Source organism: Scyliorhinus torazame, chromosome 8 (genome assembly GCF_047496885.1).
Source record: "Scyliorhinus torazame isolate Kashiwa2021f chromosome 8, sScyTor2.1, whole genome shotgun sequence".
NCBI classification, from domain to species: domain Eukaryota; kingdom Metazoa; phylum Chordata; class Chondrichthyes; order Carcharhiniformes; family Scyliorhinidae; genus Scyliorhinus; species Scyliorhinus torazame.
Window position 1 is genome coordinate 163,277,757 of NC_092714.1, and position 20,408 is coordinate 163,298,164.

Here is a 20,408-nt window from a genome sequence, read left to right on the forward strand (position 1 = left end):
GCTGGATCGGGTGGCGTGTAACGAGACGGAGAACGGTGCTTCCATGATGACCGGCGTAACGGTTGTACATCCACGGCCCGTGGGCCCGAGGACTCCCCCTCTGAGGCATCCTGTGTCTCCATCTTGGAGTCGGAGTCCGCGGAACTCCTAACGGAGTCCACTGCCTCCGTCATCTCGCCGTTTCTAACTTCACGTGTTTCTGCAACGACCTGCGCAGGTTCTGTGTGCGGCACCAGAGGACGATTGTGAGGAATACTGTGCCTGGTCTCTGTGGCTGTAGAAATGAGCTCCGGGAGCAGGGAATCTTTGGAAGAGATGGTCTTCTGGACCAAACGTGGTCTACATGCTTGTGCTGGTGACAGCCCTGGGTTTGCACCTGGTAAGAGATAGTGCCTGTTCGACGAAAGATAACGCCAGGGACCCACTGGGCACCACCAGCAAAATTTTGAATGAACACTGGGTCACCGAGTGCAAACTGCCGAATCGGCCGATGCCGAGAAAACCCATGTCCCTGCCGTTCTTGAGTGCGCCGTACTTTTGCGCCAATGTCCGGGAAAACCATGCTGAGGCGGGTGCGAATTTTCCAGCCCATTAGGAGTTCCGCGGGAGCTACCCCAGTCACCGCATGTGGAGTGGTCCTGTATGAAAACAAAAAACAAACCAGTCTCGTGTCCATAGACCCGGAAGACTGCTTCTTGAGGCCCCGTTTGAATGTCTGCACTGCGTGCTCCGCCAACCCATTGGAAGCCTGGTGGTATGGAGCGGTGCGGATATGGCGTATGCCGTTCATCTTCATGAACCTCGCAAACTCCTCACTTGTGAACGGAGTGCCGTTGTCTGGGACCAGCGCCTCGGGGAGGCCATGCGTACTGAAAGACAAACGCATCTTCTTGATTGTTGCGCAGGACGTTGTTCCCACCATTTTATGCATCACTAACCATTGAGACTGGGCATCGATTAATAGAAGGAACATGGATCCTTGAAAAGGGCCGGCAAAATCCACATGCAAGCGCGCCCTGGCCATTCCCAGTGATGTAGGGGCACGGCCGGCGGAAGCTTCTGATGCTCCTGACAAATGGAGCAGATTTGGGCCACTTTCTCAATGTCGGTGTCGAGGCCTGGCCACCAGACATAACTCCGGGCCAACATTTACATTTTGGTCACACCCGGATGCCCATTGTGCAAGTCCCTTAGGATCAGCTCCTGTCCTTTTTCCGGGACAATCACACGGGTCTCCCACGCTAAATTCTGACAGCTTGAAGAAAAATGCCCGCAACTCGCCTGAGAGCTGTCTATGCTGTCCACCATACAGGACTATGTGCCGAACCTTTGACAGGACTGGCTGCGTCTGGGTCCACTCACGGATCTGTGATGCCGTGACAGGCAAGGAGTCCATAAAATTTAGGGTTGCAACCACCTCACCGGTCGTGGGGGTCGACATGGGGCCGGTCAATAAAGGCAATCGGCCCAGTGCGTCGGTATTCGTTATCTGGGTTCCTGGTTTGTGCTCCAGAGAATACTCGTTGGCAGTGAGCAACAAAGCCCAGCGCTGGATCCGTGCAGAAGCAAGGGGCGGTATTGGCTTATCCTCTCAGAAAAGTCCCATCAGAGGCTTATGATCAGCCACGAGAGTGAAGTGGCGGCCATACACATACTAGCGGAAGCGGTTCACCGCAAAGACTACCGCCAGGCCCTCCTTCTCGATCTGCGCGTACTTCTTTTCCGCTGCAGTCAATGTGCGGGAGGCGAAAGCTATCGCCCGCTCGGACCAGTTCTCCATCTTGTGGGATAAGACAGCCCCAATACCATATGGGGATGCATCACACGTGATGATCAAAGGATCATAGTGGGTTAGTAACCCAGACGACAACAATTGTTGTTTTACCCGCCGGAAAGCGGTTTCTTGCGGCTGACCCCAAACCCAGGTGTGATTCTTCTTTAGCAGAAGGTGCAAGCTGGCAACGTAGTTGCCAGATTGGGGAGGAACTTCCCGTAATCATTTACGAGGCTGAGAAAAGAACAAAGATGCGAAATGTCAGTCGGGGGTGGGGGGGCCAATTGAATTCTCTTGACAGGGTGCAAACCTTCGCGGTCCACCCGATAACCCAGGTAGACTACTTCCTTCGCCTGAAGGGCGCACTTTGTACGTTGTAAACGGACTCCAGCCTCTGAAAAGTGTCTGCGGACAGTCTCCAAATTTTCCAAATGTTCCTGCTCTGACGTCCCTGTAATCAAAACATTGTCTAACTAGACAGCGACACGCGGTAAACCTCTCAAGATGCTCTCCATGATGCGTTGATAAATAGCGCAGGCAGAGGATACCCCATTGGGGAAGCTCATACTCTCTAAGGATTGTGGGATTGCCATTAGTCTCCAGCCAGTGGTAAGCAGTCAGGTTATAGGTTATAGTCAGGTTTGTTTTATCGGGTCTCCGCATTGATTACCAGGCTCCGCACTGATGTTATTAGCCAGGTTCTCAGCGTTATCCCTGAACCATCAAGAGCCTACCAGCCATCCTGGGATGGTCCTCGAAGAGGTCAGGAATGTCCAACTGCCCAGGATGGAGCTCTCTGCCTTCTATGACCTAGCCAGTTCTGTATCCACCTTGCCAGCTCACCCCTGATCCCGTGTGACTTCACCTTTTGTACTAGTCTACCATGAGGGACCTTGTCAAAGGCCTTACTGAAGTCGATATAGACAACATCCACTGGCCTACCTGCATCAATCATCTTAGTGACCTCCTCGAAAAACTCTAGCAAGTTAGTGAGACACGACCTCCCCTTCACAAAATCATGCTGCCTCTCACTAATACGTCCATTTGCTTCCAAATGGGAGTAGATCCTGTCTCGAAGAATTCTCTCCAGTAATTTCCCGACCACTGAAGTAAGGCTCACCGGCCTGTAGTTCCCTGGATTATCCTTGCTACCCTTCTTAAACAGAGGAACAACATTGGCTATTCTCCAGTCCTCCGGGACATCCCCTGAAGACAGTGAGGATCCAAAAATTTCTGTCAAGGCCTCAGCAATTTCCTCTCCAGCCTCCTTCAGTATTCTGGGGTAGATCCCATCAGGCCCTGAGGACTTATCTACCTTAATATTTTTTAAGACACCCAACACCTCGTCTTTTTGGATCTCAATGTGACCCAGGCTATCTATACACCCTTCTCCAGACACAACATCTACCAATTTCTTCTCTTTGGTGAATACTGATGCAAAGTATTCATTTAGTACCTCGCCCATTTCCTCTGGCTCCACACATAGATTCCCTTGCCTATCCTTCAGTGGGCCAACCCTTTCCCTGGCTACCCTCTTGCTTTTTATGTACGTGTAAAAAGCCTTGGGATTTTCCTTAACCCTATTTGCCAATGACTTTTCGTGACCCCCTTCTAGCCCTCCTGACTCCTTGCTTAAGTTCCTTCCTACTTTCCTTATATTCCACGCAGGCTTCGTCTGTTCCCAGCCTTTTAGCCCTGACAAATGCCTCCTTTTTCTTTTTGACGAGGCCTACAATATCTCTCGTTATCCAAGGTTCCCGAAAATTGCCGTATTTATCCTTCTTCCTCACAGGAACATGCCGGTCCTGAATTCCTTTCAACTGACACTTGAAAGCCTCCCACATGTCAGATGTTGATTTGCCCTCAAACATCCGCCCCCAATCTATGTTCTTCAGTTCCCACCTAATATTGTTATAATTAGCCTTCCCCCAATTTAGCACATTCATCCTAGGACCACTCTTATCCTTGTCCACCAGTACTTTAAAACTTACTGAATTGTGGTCACTGTTACCGAAATGCTCCCCTACTGAAACATCTACCACCTGGCCGGGCTCATTCCCCAATACCAGGTCCAGTACTGCCCCTTCCCTAGTTGGACTGTCTACATATTGTTTTAAGAAGCCCTCCTGGATGCTCCTTACAAACTCCGCCCCGTCTAAGCCCCTGGCACTAAGTGAGTCCCAGTCAATATTGGGGAAGTTGAAGTCTCCCATCACCACAACCCTGTTGTTTTTACTCTTTTCCAAAATCTGTCTACCTATCTGCTCCTCTATCTCCCGCTGGCTGTTGGGAGGCCTGTAGTAAACCCCCAACATTGTGACTGCACCCTTCTTATTCCTGATCTCTACCCATATAGCCTCACTGCCCTCTGAGGTGTCCTCCCGCAGTACAGCTGTGATATTCTCCCGAACCAGTAGCGCAGCTCCGCCTCCCCTTTTACATCCCCCTCTATCCCGCCTGAAACATCTAAATCCTGGAACGTTTAGCTGCCAATCCTGCCCTTCCCTCAACCAGGTCTCTGTAATGGCAACAACATCATAGTTCCAAGTACTAATCCAAGCTCTAAGTTCATCTGCCTTACCCGTAATACTTCTTGCATTAAAACATATGCACTTCAGGCCACCAGACCCGCTGTGTTCAGCAACTTCTCCCTTTCTGCTCTGCCTCAGAGCCCCACTGTCCCTATTCCCTAGTTCTCCCTCAATCCTCTCACCTTCTGACCTATTGCTCCCGTGCCCACCCCCCTGCCATACTAGTTTAAACCCTCCCGTGTGACACTAGCAAAGTCTCGCGACCCTCCTGCAAGACAGACACAAGGTAAGGGTTAGTGGGGATAAAATAAACAAGTATTAAATGGTAGGTTTGAAATTATTCTTCAGTACTGCCGTTGCAGCCTCTGGGAAATAGATTTGCTCAAGGACCTTTGGGTCAGTGCAGTTCCATGTTTCCGCCACCAGATGAAGATGGATACAAGGATTTTCAGGTCAGCGCAATTCCAATCGCTGGCCACCAGGCGATGCTCTACACAGGATGTTCAGATTAGTGCTCTTCTACCACCAGATGGACCTTTTGCCTCCCTGTGTGATTAATACACCTTTGACCCTAAAACTAGCAGTCTATTTTGTACAAGACTGGCGGATTCATCACAAATGCTCACACTATAAGCTTCAATTTCAAGCTCTTCCCAGCCCTTCAGTCGCAGAGTTAAAGGTTACAGACCTGGTGAGTGACTTGTTTTCTTTACTCCAGAAGCCTTCCACAAATTTGAGTGTTGTTTTCCTTCTCAGAACTGGCTTTGAGGTTTGAAATATTGCCTGGGCGAGAGAGAAAGTGCCGCTGAAAGTGCCACCCAGCTGCGAACTGGCTGAAAACCTCTCAGGACTGAGGACAAAAATAGAGCTCTGTTCAAGACCCGCCTTCTTTCTTGAAAGTTTCTGACTAGCTTCACCAATTAGAAGCAACAATAGGAGATGCCGGAGAATCCTATATTCACCGATTGGCTGCTGGTCATGACTATCACATCGACATCATGGGTTCTGCCACAGAAAAAAAAGGGCGGTTTTGGGTCAGTCCATCAGAGCAAGGATATTCCAGGTCTGCCTAAAATCTGTAGTTTAAACAGAAATCGCAAATGGTGCAGGAATGTTGTAGCAGCTATCCAGAAGACTAGATCAAACCAAGCAGCAGGACAGGGATAAACAGAAACACAGGGCAGACAAAAGGGTTTTACCACACTATCCCAATACTAGCCAGGAGAACTCGGGCAACTCTGAGCTTCATTTGACATCATTGAGTAAATTCAACTTGCAGTTTATGAAACAATATAAGACACTGTAGGGAGGAGCTAATACCTTGAATGGAAGAAAATAAGTGAATATAAAAACATAGATTTAATCCTAGTGCTCTACTTTTCCTAGATGAAATACAAGACAGTGTCTGAACGAATCTATGCAAATAAAAGGTATGTAATAAATTTTACAGTTTTAATGTTCCTGTTGATTTTGAAACATCACCATGTGAGATTGAATGAACAAATATTGCAAAATCAAGTCAATTCACATGAGGTGTTTAGAGGTTGGTACCCTCACAGCAAGTGAGAACTAATGATTTGTAAAGGTTGTGGGTATGAAGTTCCAAAGTTCACTTTTTTATCCATTCAGGGGATAGGGATATCACTGGTCAGGATTAGCATTTATTTTTAGTTAAGAGTCCACTACATTGATGTGGATCTTGAGCCATGTTTGTGGCTGGAAAAATGGTTCAGGAGGGAGGGCTTTAGATCCTTGTGTAACTGGGACCAACCATAGGTGAAGTGGGACCGATACAGACCAGACAGGTTGCACCTGAGCAAAGCTGAGACAGTGTTCCTTGTGGCGAGTTTTCCAAGTGCTATTGGGGAGGATTTTCACAGACTTGGCAGGGGTATGAAAACCAGGAGGTAATTGCCATGTGGAAATATTATATTGTGACTCGAACAGAGATCTGGTTTAAACAAGGACAGGGCTGGGTGTTCAATATTCCTGGATGCAAGATGTTCAGCAAAAATAAGAAAGGAAGAAAAGAGGGAGAGATAGTGGTATTGAATAAGGAAAATATTGCAGTGTTAGAGAAAGAGGATGTTCTGAAGGGATCAAGGGCAGAATCTATTTGGCTAGAGCTAAGGAACAAAAAAGGTGCAAGTACATTGCTTGGTGTAGTTTTAAAGCATCAACTTGTATTTGGAGGAACACCTTTGCAAAGAAATGTGGAGGAGCTGCAAGAATTAGAGAATACTTGTAATTAGACATTTTAGTTAGGATTTAAACTTGGAAAGTGGTAATCTAAAGGGAAGACAAGGGCAAGAGTTCCAAGTAGGTGTTCAGGAAATTTTTCTTCAGTGTGTTCCCACTCCAGTGAGGAAGGAGACACTGCTGGATCTGGTTCTTGGAAATAAGGTGGGTCAAGTAGATCAAGATCAGTAGGCCAACATTTAGGGGATGATATTCATTGTATCATGTATTTTCGGCCGACCCGTTGGCGGTCGTTTCCCTCACAATCATGGGTGACCGCCGTCAGGCTTGGTGTGTCTTCAGATGACAGAGGAGCCCGATTCTGGATCCACCAGTTCTTCTGTGGTAGGGGGTTCTTCTGTGGTAGGGGGTATGTTGTTACACAGAGGAAGTGGAATATGGTGCGCTTGGTTAGCTCTCCTCTCTTTCCTCTGTCACCGCCATTCTGCCTTGCTGTCAAGTGGCTGAGCCTCAAAACAGTCTGTGCCTTCATGGAATGGGTAGAACCATGCCAAATGAGCTGTAGCTTTATCCTCCCAGCCAGTAATCTACATGCTTTGGGGTGGTCTTGAGAAGATCCTTCTATATTTTTGTTTGGTCGCTCTTAGAACGTTGGCAGGAAAATGGTAACTGAGCAATTGGCTACCTTGAAAAAGAGATGATTTGTGCAAAGTCAAGATATATTCCCTTAAAAGAGAAAGTTAGGGCAACAAATACAGAGCTCCCTATATGAAAAATGTGATTGTAATTAAGATAAAGAAGAAAAATTGTGCTTATGACAGATAGAAAATCTAATAGAGGACCAAGGTTCAAAAAGAATATAAAGGTTCAAAAAAGTGGTTAAGAAGCAACTAACAGAAGGAAAGAAGAATTATTAAAAGGTATTTAGAGGACATGAGGAAGAACTTTTTTACGCAGAGTGTAGTGAGAGTCTGGAATTCCCTGCCCAAGTTGGTGCTGGCTGCAAAGACCCTAAACTCTTTTAAAAAGTACCTGGATCTATACCTTAAGTGCTGTAAGATACAGGATAATGGACCAGGTGCCAGAAGGTGGGATTAGAAAGGACACTTAAGTGTCCTCGGGCTGGCATGGGCAAGACGGGCCGAATGGCCTCCTTCTGTGCTGTAACATTTCTATGATTCTATTCCAGGTTTCTAAAAGAGACTGGCAGCAAGCATAAAAGTGAATCCCAATGTCTTCTGTTCAAATATAGAATTCCAACAGTGCAGGAAGGAGCACTCTACATAAGCCCACTCCACTGTGCTATATTTCTGTACCCCACCTAACCTGCACATCTTTTATGACGCCAAGGCAATTTTGCTTGGCCAATCCACCTAACCTGCACATCTTTGGACTGCTGGAGGAAACCGGAGCACCCAATGGAAACCCACGCAGACATGGGGAAAAGCTGCAAACTCCACACAGTCACTCAGGCCGGAATTGAACCCGGGACCCTGGTGCTGTGAGGCAGCAGTGCTCATCAATGTGCTACTGTTCCGCCCTATATAAATGGTAAAAGAATCGTAAAAGAAGGAATAAGGCCGATTCTAGATAACAAAAGTGATTTACACATGATTGCAGACGACATAACTGAGGCACTAAATTAATACTTTGCATCTGTTTTTAAATGCCTTCTCTTTTCCCGACCTGCAAAGAATGCATTTCGGAGTACTGCCAGCAATGCTTGCTATCTACCTGGCCACAGCTGCCATTATGGATGCACGGAGGTGGCATAGGGCCAGCTCGGGGAAGACCCTGGACATGAGGAGCCTGCCCCAGAAGTGTCAGCGGTCCAAAGGAGGCACTGCATGAGGGCATGTAAATTGCATTGGTGCCTGTCCTTCGAGGAGTTGCAGGACTGCGTATGCCATCAAAGTCTTTGGCTAACCAGTGAGACCTGCCAGGTGGCCCACCTGGCATGAAAGGGTATGGAGTAGGACAACCTCTCCCGGTGGTCGTCAAAGTGACACCCTGAACATTTATGCCACTGTGCCTTTGCAGGAGCCGAGTGGGGTGTCTCAGACATCAGCACACAGGTGCATCCGCGCTGTTACGGATGGCCTTTGCACCCAGGCAGCGGACTATATACACTTCAATCTGGCCCAAGCACACCAGGATGCCCTGGCAGCAGGATGTGCTGCCATCGTTGGCATGCTCTCGGTCAAAGGGGTGATTGATGGCACTATGAGCGCCGGATCATCGGTGGGAGGGGGGGGGGGGGGGGGGGCCCTTCATCAATTAGAAGGGCTTCCAAACCCTGACCACTAGCTGCACATCATGCATGTCTGTGCTCAATACCCAGGCAATGTACATGATGCATACATCCTAGCGTACTTGTTGGTTCCCGGCACCTTTGAGGTGTTCCATCAGGTGAGGGTTGACTTGTGGGTGATGAGGACTAATCTCTGAGGTCTTGGCTTATGGCGCCTGTCCGGAGGCCCCAGACCGACGCGGCGACCAGTTATAATGATGCCCATGCACAAACCAGGAGCATTATTGAACGGTCCATCCGCATCCTCGGGATGCACTTCCAATGCCTTGACTGCTCTGGGGGTGGTCCTCAACATAGCCCAGGGGGGTCTCGAACATAATGCTGGCCTGCTGCACCCTGCGCAGCAGGGAGGGGACAGACTGGAGGAGGAGTAAGAACCGGGTATGGAGCCCGAGCTGGCAGGAAAGGCCGCCCAACGTGTGTTCCAGGGCCACTACAAATGGGACAACCTCATCACTTCCTGGTTTGCCAACTAAGAGGCCTGGCCACCATCAACTCCATCGCCTTTCCCACCTCTGCAAAACCATCCCCCCCTCGCTGCCAAATGGCACCCCTGTCCCCATAACTGCTTACAGACTTCGATCCTCCCTTCACTGCACCTTCCCTGTCACACTGACCTTCACTCCATGCTACCGCCCCAGCTCCGTCTCCCCCTACAAGGTCCTACCAACATCACCTCAGGTTATTGACCCTGGGCAGGCAGTATCACTGGATCTTGTCCACAGCACAGAGGATGAGCTCCGCTGCTCCTCATCGTCTGACAAAATCAGACTCCTGCTTTCAGGATCACATTCCTCTGTCCATATGGATATTCCCTGGATGTGTGCTGGCCAATCCACCTCACGGGCCCATATAATCTTTCAGGGGGTGGGGTGAGGTCAGGTATGGAGATGTTGTGTGATGACGGCTTGCTCACTGGGTAAGGTATCATACAAGGCGGCCTCATACTTCTGGTCCTGTTACCTGCAATCTCTAAGGATGACCCTAGGTGGACCATTCACGTGTCCTGGGGGCCCTAACCCGCCCTATCCTCTAACAGCCCTCCCCACCCCCACAGCCCCCAACTGACATATTCTCTGCATCCAGCCGAGCTCATCCCTTTCACCCTTCAGACAGAAGATTGAAGTAGGTTGGAATGTTGGTGAAAAGGTGTTTACTTGTGACTATATACATTGATGTGCCCTGATCCTCACCTCTAACCTCTGTGCTGCATCCGTGCCAACTTGACTAATATCTAATGTTCTTATCTTACATGTTCTTATACTCCCCTAGGTGTGACCCAAGACAGCACATCAGAGGTGAAGGAGGCCTGCTGCATTTCTTGCCCTCTGACCTGAGATGCCCTTGGTGGCCATTCTCTGGAATGCTGGAACCTGGATTGACCTGGTGTCACAGATGGTGAGGTGCCACCCTGTACTGCCCGCTGCTCATGAGATCCGCCAGTGTGAAGGGGGGGGATTCACTGCGGGTGGTGCCGGCATGGGCCCTTCACTTCCCCCTCCCTAGGGGTGTTCAATGGCTCCCAGGCTACTCCATGGGAGGGGGGGGGGGTTGAGGCCAGATTGAGCTCCAGAGGCTTCATGGTCACCTGCCACTGCGCACCCTTGTGTGCACCAGGGCCTTGATGCCTTCAACCATGTAGTATTAAGATTTGGTCATGTCCCTCAGCGACTGAGTCATATCCCTCACTGCCTTGGTCATGTCCCTCTGGGACTGTGCCACGTACCTCTGTAACTAGCCCAGGTCAGTCACTGCCCGGCCACCACCTTGGATGCCCTCAGACATGACCCTTTGTGCATGGGCCAAGCTCTGGAACGTTGCAGCAATGTCCATGTGGGCCAGGGACATGTCTGCCTGTGACTGGGCTCACCTGTCCTGAGCCTCAGCCATCAACCTCACAGTTTTCCCCAAGCCTTGGATGTCTTGACCAATGGCTCTGATGTCTTTTCTCAGACCTTACACCATGGACGCCTTGTTAGCCTGGGCACCACACATTGTCGGCACAATCTGCTGCACCTGAAGATGGTTGGACACCTCCAGCTACACTTGAAGGTGCTGGAAAGTTGCTGACACCCTATCCTGTAAATCCTGGCTCTGCGTCTGCATTTCCACCAGTGGTGGAATTATTCTTTCGAGAACCGCGATACCTATCCAGATTGCAGTTGCAAGCTGGGATCGGATAGCCCTCCAACTGCCTGCTCCCATGGGTATCCCGCCTGTTGCGATAACAGACCAGACCCAAACAGTGGCTGGGACACTGGACAGAAACCCCAATTATTTTAATTTTGTAAGCCTGCGAGGAAAGGATACCTTGCTCCAAAAGTAATTGGCCAATCTACCTAACTTGCACATATTTGGACTATGGGAGTAAACTGGAGCATCCCCAACGAAACCCACACAGTCACCCGAGGCTGGAATTGGCAGCGTGAGACATCAGTGACACCTTGCTGCCCTTTGTTGAGCAATTGCTTTAAAGAAAAGCTCTAAATTCTGCCAGAACCATGCAGAAACTGTGGCTGTATTACTTCAGAATCTGCTTTCAGCTTCTATTCAGACAAGTTTGAACTTCTTTGAAAGTCAGCTAACATATCTACGGACATATCTTTAACTGAACTGCAGAGAGAAAACTGCTTGACTCCTGTTCATAGATTCATCTGGAACTCCACTAACCTGCTTTATGCAAAATGCCTGATAACATAGCTCCATCCAGTAACGACATCATCTTATCAAGTTGGTACCAAGGGGTACACAAGATGACGCTGGAGCATGACGACTCTCTGCGAGCTCTCGCAAACAGATCCCACAGAAAAATACTTTTCACTGTACCTCGGGACACATGACAATAAACAATTCCAATCCATTCTGAAATTTATTTAACTCTATGGGAATCCCCTTAATCCAAACAGAATTGCATTAGCTGAAGCAATTTACAATGGCTTAATTGCAATCCTGGATCCTAAACCTTTGTTCTCTTTCAAATTCGTATTTATTTTTAAACATGATTGCAGCAGTCAAATACTAACTCATCAGGCAATACACCTGAAATTCCTACATTCATCACACTACCTCCACCTGATGTGCTGCACCATAAGGTAACCCAGGAGCCTCATCACTAAAATGCCCCACTGAAGTGATGGTCTCTACAATGGTGGAGGGTTCAGGTGACAAGTGACAAAATGTTGTCGTCTTCCCCAGAGTGGTGCTCCAGGGATTTGCTGGGGATGTGTCTCGGGGCAATGTAACCCAGACAGGTCAGCGTGGCCTGACGGTGATCCTGCAAGACAAAAGACAAGGAAACATGGTAAGATTTTGGAAAAGAGTGGTCTGGCGGAGGTGGGTGACTCACTTGTCATAGGCACCTCATTTTGCATTGGCAACTCACTTGGTTGTCGGATGTCAACCTCCGCATCTGACTCCAGTGCCCTCTGCTCTGTGGGTGTGAATGCTGTGAGGTCTGGAATGCTCCGCTCCCGACAGTTGCGGGCTTCCTTTTCCTTGGGGACACATAAAGGACATGGCGAGATGCATGGAGGTGAGTTACACAGGGACATGTGTGTGCAAGACACCTGACTAAAAAGGATAATGCAGGTTTGGGGGTTTGGTGCAGGGTGGGATATAAGGGAGAAGCAGGCAGGTGGGTTTTTATTGTGCTGTCAGGATTGGGGGTATGATGTAAGGAATGAGGGACAGGAGTGATATCGGGAACAGGGGTAGTAACTCACCCGAGATGCGCTAAAAAGGTCATTCATCTTCTTCCTGCACTGCGTACCGATCTGCCTGGTAAACCTGGCGCACTCACTGCCTCATCCACCTCCTCTCAGGTCTGGTTCACAATGGCGTGCTGGAGCCCCCTGCCACACTGGGGAAGAGGGTGTCCCACCTCTCCTCTACTGCATCAAGCATCCTGTTGAGTTCCGGGTCCTGAAACCAAGGGGTTGGGGGCGGGGGGGAGGGCACTTTGTCCTGCCATCTACTTAGCTGGAATGAGAGTGTGTAGAGTGGAGTGCTTATAAGCAGCCCCAGCTTACAGAATTTACAGTGCAGAAGGAGGCCATTCGGCCTATCGAGTCTGCACCGGCCCTTACAAAGAGCACCCTACTGAAGCCCAAGCATCTACCCTATCCCCGTAACTCAGTAACTCCCACTTAACATTTTTTGGACACTAAGGGCAAATTTATCATGGCCAATCCACCTAACCTGCACATCTTTGGACTGGGAGGAAACCGGAGCACCTGGAGGAAACCCACGCAGACACGGGGAGAACGTGCAGACTCCGCACAGACAGTGACCCAGCTGGGAATCGAACCTGGGACCCTGGAGCTGTGAAGCATCTGTGCTAACCACTATGCTACCGTGCTGCCCTACTTGTCAAGCTCTACATCACCAATTCCGGGCCCAACCAATCAGATACCAGCAGGAATGGGAATTTCTCTAAATTAATGTGGGCAGACTGCTGGTCCATTAGCATGTCCAAATTGCTCCCCAAATAGCGGACCCAACGGGAATGCAAATTCAATTCAGTCCCGGAGTCAACAGTTAGGACAGTTGTGTAGAACCTCGGTACGGCAGCACTTGGAATATTGCGCCCAATTCTGGTCACAACACTGCTAGAAGGATGTGGAGGCTTTGGAGAGGGTGCAGAGGAGGTTTACCAGGATGTTGCCTGGTCTGGAGGGTGTTAGCTATGCAGAGAGGCCGAATAGACGCAGACTGTTTTCAATAACACTATGGAAGTTGAGGGGTGACCTGATAGAGGTCTACAAAATTATGAGGGGCATGGATAGAGTGGATGGGCAGTCTCTCTTTCCCAGGGTGGAGGGGTCAGTCACCAAGGGGCATAGGTTTAAGGTCCATGGGGCAGAATTTAGAGATGTGCGAGGCAGATATTTACACAGGGTGGTGAGTGCCTGAAACGCGTTGCCTGGGGAGGTTGTGAAAGCAGATACATTAACGCTGTAAAGCGATACAGCACAAGAAGTGTTGAGGGTTTTGGCCAAGATTGGTATCATGACCGGTACAGGCTTGGAGGGCCAAAGGGCCTGTTCCTGTGCTTTGTTCTTTTGTTCTTTGTTGACTCCCAGTTTGGGAGACCCTCCGGAGGTGATTTGCAACTGGTTTATCATAGATCATAGAATTTACAATGCAGAAGGAGGCCATTCGGCCCATCGAGTCTGCACCGGCTCTTGGAAAGAGCACCCTACCCAAGGTCAACACCGCCACCCTATCCCCATAACCCAGTAACCCCACCCAACACTAAGGGCAATTTTGGACACTAAGGGCAATTTATCATGGCCAATTCACCTAACCCGCACATCTTTGGACTGTGGGAGGAAACCGGAGCACCCGGAGGAAACCCACGCACACACGGGGAGGATGTGCAGACTCCGCACAGACAGTGACCCAAGCCAGAATCGAACCTGGGACCCTGGAGCTGTGAAGCAATTGTGCTATCCACAAGGCTACCGTGCTGCCCTGGGATCCCCCTGGGAGCACAAACTGGCAAGAAATTCAGTATTTCCACTAACCTTTGTGTCGTCTGCAAACTTACTAATCAGACGAGTTACATTTTCCTCCAAATCATTTATATATACTACAAACAACAAAGGTCCCAGCACTGATCCCTGCGGAACACCACTGGCCACAGCCCTCCAATTAGAAAACTACCTAGGCCCACTCCCCCATCCTATCCCCACAACCCAACCTAACCTGCACATCTGTGGACACAAAGGGGCAATTTCAGCATGGCCAATCCACCTAATTTGCACCTTGTATTGTGGGAGGAAACTGGAGCACCCAGAGAAAGCTCACACAGACTTGAGGAGAATGTACAAACGCCACACAGACAGCCACTCAAGTTTGAATTGAACCCAGGTCCCTGGCACTATGAGGCACTGTCTTGGATTACTCCAAGGGTTCTTTGTGATTTGGACACAATGTAATAAAGAGAACACAACATAAGTTTGTCTATTCTACTTTAGTGATAAGAATAATATGATCTAAGAATATAATATTATAAGATAAGAATACAACACAAGAATCTCTCGCCCATCAGCTCGTCGGGGACCCCAGTGTCGATGGCTGCTTTGAGATTCAGCTCCTGGCACCTGTCGCAACTCAGGTCCGAGGTGAAGTCCAATGAACAAGCAGAAGGGCCTCATAGTTATATAGTGGAGTAAACAAGTCTAGGAGAGATAAGTGCTGGGAAAGTCAGCAAGATGTTGCAAATAGTTGGATAACAAGTATTAAACAAGAGTAGCTTGGTATGCGAACGCCGAAGTTTGGACATCTGGCGCTTATGTCCCAGTCAACATCCTGGCCCTGGAAGGCTGCCAGGTATCCTCAGTGGACAGAATTAACCCATCCCTTCCAGACACCAGTGCTAACCATTGTGCCACCCAGCCCTTGAGGTGTAGGTACAACCACATTTAGGGAGGGGGTTCAAGACTTTAACTGAGTGACAGTGAAGGAACAACTATTTCCAAGTCAGGATGGTGAGTAGCATGGAGGGGAACGTCCAGGTGGTGGTGTTCCCAGGTATCTGTTGTTTGTCTTTTTCGATGTTAGTGGACCTGTGTTTGGATGGTGCTGCCTAAGAAGCCTTGGTGAGTTCCTGCAGTGGTAGATGGTACATGCAGCTGCAACTGTGTGTCGGTGGTGGAAGGAGTGAATGTTTGTGGAAGCAGGAAGTAACAATCAAGTGGGCTGCTTTGTCTTGAACACATGAATCAGAAATTAAACAATAATAATGGAAGGTTGGGAAAATAATTTTTTGCTGCATGTAGTTGACAAAATCGAGACAAAGGTGGGTCAGTAAGGAGGCTAAGAGAACCCCCATAAAAGCAAAAATAAAAGGTACAAGGAAATTATGGCAGAGAATCAGACAAAGGCAACTACAGGTAACTAAAGAAAGTAGGAAACAGCGATATGAAAAGCAGTAAGTTTGAACTGTTAATAGTGGATGTAGGATTAAAGAACAAGTGGACCGAGTATGATAAATTATCAAGATGTAGTGAATAGTATGTCAATTCCTCATTTACTTCACAAAGAGTATTAGATGAATTCCAGTGACAGTAAATTGGGTTGTGTAATTTATATCCAATGGACTTGAGGCAAAAAATATTAACAAGTATGAGTAAATATCCAAAAGATTCCTGGATAATAAAATATTCTTAAAATAATTGAGGAACGATGTTGTGACAAGAGGAGCCATTACAATATTTTTTGAAATGAAGAAGAGAGTCAATGCAAAGGATTTGTGCATAATTGATTAATTTGGATGATTAAGATAAAATTAGAAGCTGACAAAAATGCAGAAGTACAAAGTTCGTAAGCCTTGAACAGTGTCCTCCCACACCTTGTCCCAAAATGAATTTGTGAAAATGGTTCCTGGCGCAGCACGTGATTGAAGGGGCTGGATCAATATATAAAAGATGCTGTTTATTAATGTGGATTTTTCATTTCATTCTGCTTCCCTTCCCAAATTGGAGAGTTTTGGGGGGAAAATTGTGAGTTGATGGTTTGGGCTTTATTGTCCAGAGAGCCTTTTCTTGTTATGTATTTTAATTGTTTTTTGTAAATGTTTCCAGAGAAACAGAGAAGAAAAATATGAAAAGTAGCCTTACAAAAAAAGAAGTACGCAAGGTAGGTTGATTTATGTTCATAACATGCTATTCAGAAATATGTAATAATGAAAAAACACTTCAGGAACTTCAAAATGTTCCAAAATGCTTCAGAGCCAATGAAGTACCATTTATAGTGCAGTCACTGCTGTAATGCTGCAAACACACCAGCCAATTTCACTATATTAGACACATTCTGCAATTTGTGCCCAATAAAAGTCCATAAGCTGCAATGTAACAATGATCAGATCTTTTTTTTATGATGTTCATTGAGAAATAGATATTGGAACGGATATGAGGAATAACTCCAGTTCTCTTTTTTGAAATAGTGTCATATGACTTTTAACAACTACCTCAGAGGGAAGACAGAGCCTCAGCTTTGACAAAGAGTCATCCACACTCAAAACAATAGCTCCCTTCTCTCTCCACAGATGCTGTCAGACCTGCTGAGGTTGTCCAGTAGTTTCTCTTTTTGCCTCAGTTTAACATCTTATCTGACAATGCAACATCTCTGACAATGCAGTATTCCCTCACTTTCGCAGCACTCGCTACTCCTGTGGAGTGTCAGCCTCAATTTTTGCATTCAAATCCTGGTGTGGGATTTGAACCAAAAACATTTTGACCCAGACACACCACTGCATTCTACTAAACCCGGCTGACACCTATTCATTGCAAACTGAAATCCATTCATTCGCCAGTATTTATAATGCTGGAAAATTTACATTCACATGATTTCGCGTACAATGAGAAAGAGTTTTTGAAATCTAATTGCATCAGTTGAGCTGGAGAATGTTTCTTGTCCCACTTGGGAATTAATTGGGAATGGCAATATAGTTAATCTCTTTACAATTACTTCAATTCGAAGAATATAAACAATTATTTGGGATATAATTCGTAGTCACGTGGAAATATGTGGGTTGATTAGGAAGAGACAGCATGGATTTCTAAAGGGGAAATCATGTTTAACTAACTTGCTTGAGTCTCTTAAGGAGTTGACAGAAAGTGTTGATGAGGATAATGTTGTTGATGTGGTGTACTTGTAAATTCAGAAGTCATTTCATACAGTGCCACATAACAGACTTGAGAGAAAAGTTGTAGCTCATGGAATAAAATGAACAGTAGCAATATGGATACAAAATTAGCTGATTAATAGGATGCAGAGAATAATGGTCAATGGATACCAGAGGTTGGTATTGGACTCAGATTCCAAATTATTTGCAAAAGAAGCAAATATGATGGGAGAAAAAACGTTTTCACACAATGAGTGGTTTGGGTCTGGAATGAACTACCTGGATGTGTAGTTGGGCAGGTTCAATTGAGGCATTCAAGTGGATATTAGATGACTATTTGAACAGAAACAATGTGCACGGATATGGGGAATAGGCACGATATGGGGGAACAGGCACGATATGGGGAAAAGGCACAGATATGGGGAAATGCAGACACAATAGGCCAAATGATCCTCTTGAGACTGAGGCCGAGATTTTGCATCCCTGTTTACAGCAGGTGTAAATGGAATGGCGGTGCAAAATATTACAATTGCCAAAAATGTGATTTGTGCCAACAGAATTTTCTGGAGGGATTGTCCCCTTGCCCTGCCAATGAGATTCCACCAGGCTACATCGGGAACCACATTTGCTTTAAATGCCTTGGCACAGCAATCATCCCCGCACGTTGAAAATTCCGCATATGGCGATCGGCGTCACATTGGCGCCATTTTTTCAAAACATGAAACTGCCAAACTTGAATCCCTACAGTTCAGAAGGAGACCATTAGGCCCATCGACTCTGCACTGTAGCCATGTAAAATGGCTGACTCCCGATTAGAATGGCCAAACCCCGATCTAAAATGGCGAACGGAAGAGGCTGATGGGAAAATCAGCCAACAGGACTCAAACAGACAGCTGCAGGTAAAACAGTATATTCGCCTCTGGGGAAGTCAGTCCAGACCGATACCTGCAACCATCAACATCACAACAACCCAGCTATCTGCATATTAATCAGCCATCCCCGGGAACAATTGCTACATATTAGCAACATAAAGCTGACCTAGACCTTTCGGCGCCAGCAGGAGCTGACACAAAGAAAGGTAAACGACCACCCCTCGATCAAGGAATCACTCCAGTATTGGAGCATATCGAACCAAGTGATTGGGACCAAGTCCAATCACTTGGAACCAGGTACAAGGTCCGCCCCGAGAGGCGGGAAGCCCTTTGGGACTATAAGAATAGGGGCCAAGTTCAACTCAACCCTTCTTCTCCTCTCCGCACCCTTCGAGACCCTTGCTGCAAGAAGACCGTAAGTTTTACTCCAACGATCGCTACCAGATAGACACTCCTGACTAGCGACCTGTACCAGCTTTTGAATCCCGCAGGCTCAGAACCCATTCGAAAGACCATTTGTTTCCCTGACCTGGTGGGCCATTTCCAAAGTTAAGTATTGGCCTGTTAGTGGTAGGTAGTAGTTTAGAAGTAGAATTATTGTATAAGTATTAATTGCTGTATATAATAAATGAGCGTTGATTTAACTCTTACTAAGCGGTGTGTTGCATTATTGATCATTACTCGGACTTGAACCACGTGGCGGTATCAGAAAGATACCGTGAAACAGACTATCCAGAGGCCTTGTTCATCGTGACCAGGGACGTCAACCAGGCCAACTTCAAGAGTGTACTGCCAAAATTCCACCAAACATCTGCCCCACCAGCGGCCCCAAAACCTTTGACCACTGCTACACAAACATCAAGGCCGCCTATTGCTCCATCCCCCGACCACATTTTGGAAAATCGGGTCACAAGGTGGTGCTCCTTCTCCCAGCATATAAGCAGAAACTGAAGCGGGAGAATCCGATTAAGAAGGACATGCAATGCTGGTCCGAGGCAACGGAAGAGCTCCGGAGCGACTGCTTGGAGTCAGTGGACTGTTCCATATTCAAGAACTCAGCGGCCAAGCTAAACAAGTATGCAACCACAGTCACAGACTTCATCAGTAAGTGTGTCGAAAACTGCTTGCCAAAGAAGGTTATAAAGTGGGTTCCCCAAGCGGAAACCATTGTTTAACCAGGAGATCCACTCCCTGCTGAAGTCCAGGTCTGAGGCATTCAAGACGGGTGATCGGGACCTATACAAGAAATCTAGGTATGACCTCTGAAAGCCATCAGGGATGCCAAAAGCCATCAGGGATGCCAAGAGACAATACCAGGCTAAGCTAGAGTCCCAGACGCATGACATGGACTCTCGTCGGTTGTGTCACGTCTTAAAAATGCTAAAAAGCGAAGCGGATTAGAACAGAGCACCCGTCCCCGACAAACTCAACGCAGTGTCTCCAGCCGCCGCTCCAGCTCTGAAACGCGAGCTTCCAGGAGCTGCAACTGGAGACACTTCCTGCACACATGCTGACCCTGGGGACTGGAACTGTCCCCAGTCTGCCACATGGAGCAAGAGGAGCAGACCACCCCTTGGAGCTGTCCTGCCCTGAATTATTCCTTTAAATTAAACATTTGAAATTAAACATTAGAAAGGTGTTTTTGTGTCAGATTAAATCCAATCCCCGTGTACTATTTAATTAGATTTTTTTTTTAAACTGAGTATTGTCCCTCTTGATCTGACAACAAATTAAAAAGTTATTTAATTGAAATTTAAAAAGTTATTCAAATCAAATTAAAAATATTCATTTAAATGAACCCAAAATAGTTATTTAAGTCAAATTTAAAAATTTTTAAATAGTAATTCAAATCAATTTAAAAATGGTAATCTAAGTCAAATCAAAACTAGTATTTAAATCAGGAACTCATCAGCCACAGCTGCAGCGGATAATCCCTGTTGCCCAGGAGCCAACCCCTCAGCTGAGGGAGTATCTCAAAGGTGTCGGGAACCGTCGAGTGTGCTAGGATGAAGGCATCGTGCACATTGCCTGGGGATCGGGCGTAGATATGCATAATGTGCAGCCGCTGGTCACACACCAACTGCACGTTCAT

At 47.3% G+C, this 20,408-nt stretch overlaps 1 protein-coding gene across 1 annotated transcript in view; it reads left to right on the forward strand.

Annotated features, from left to right (window-relative positions):
• LOC140428791 (uncharacterized) overlaps positions 1-20,408 on the forward strand; it is a 168,346-nt gene that overhangs the window by 103,315 nt on the left and 44,623 nt on the right. Inside the window, exons 4-5 of the mRNA XM_072515479.1 lie at positions 5,692-5,735; positions 16,402-16,456. Coding sequence (XP_072371580.1) covers positions 5,692-5,735; positions 16,402-16,456 — 99 coding nt within the window. The remainder of the gene's footprint in view (positions 1-5,691; positions 5,736-16,401; positions 16,457-20,408) is intronic.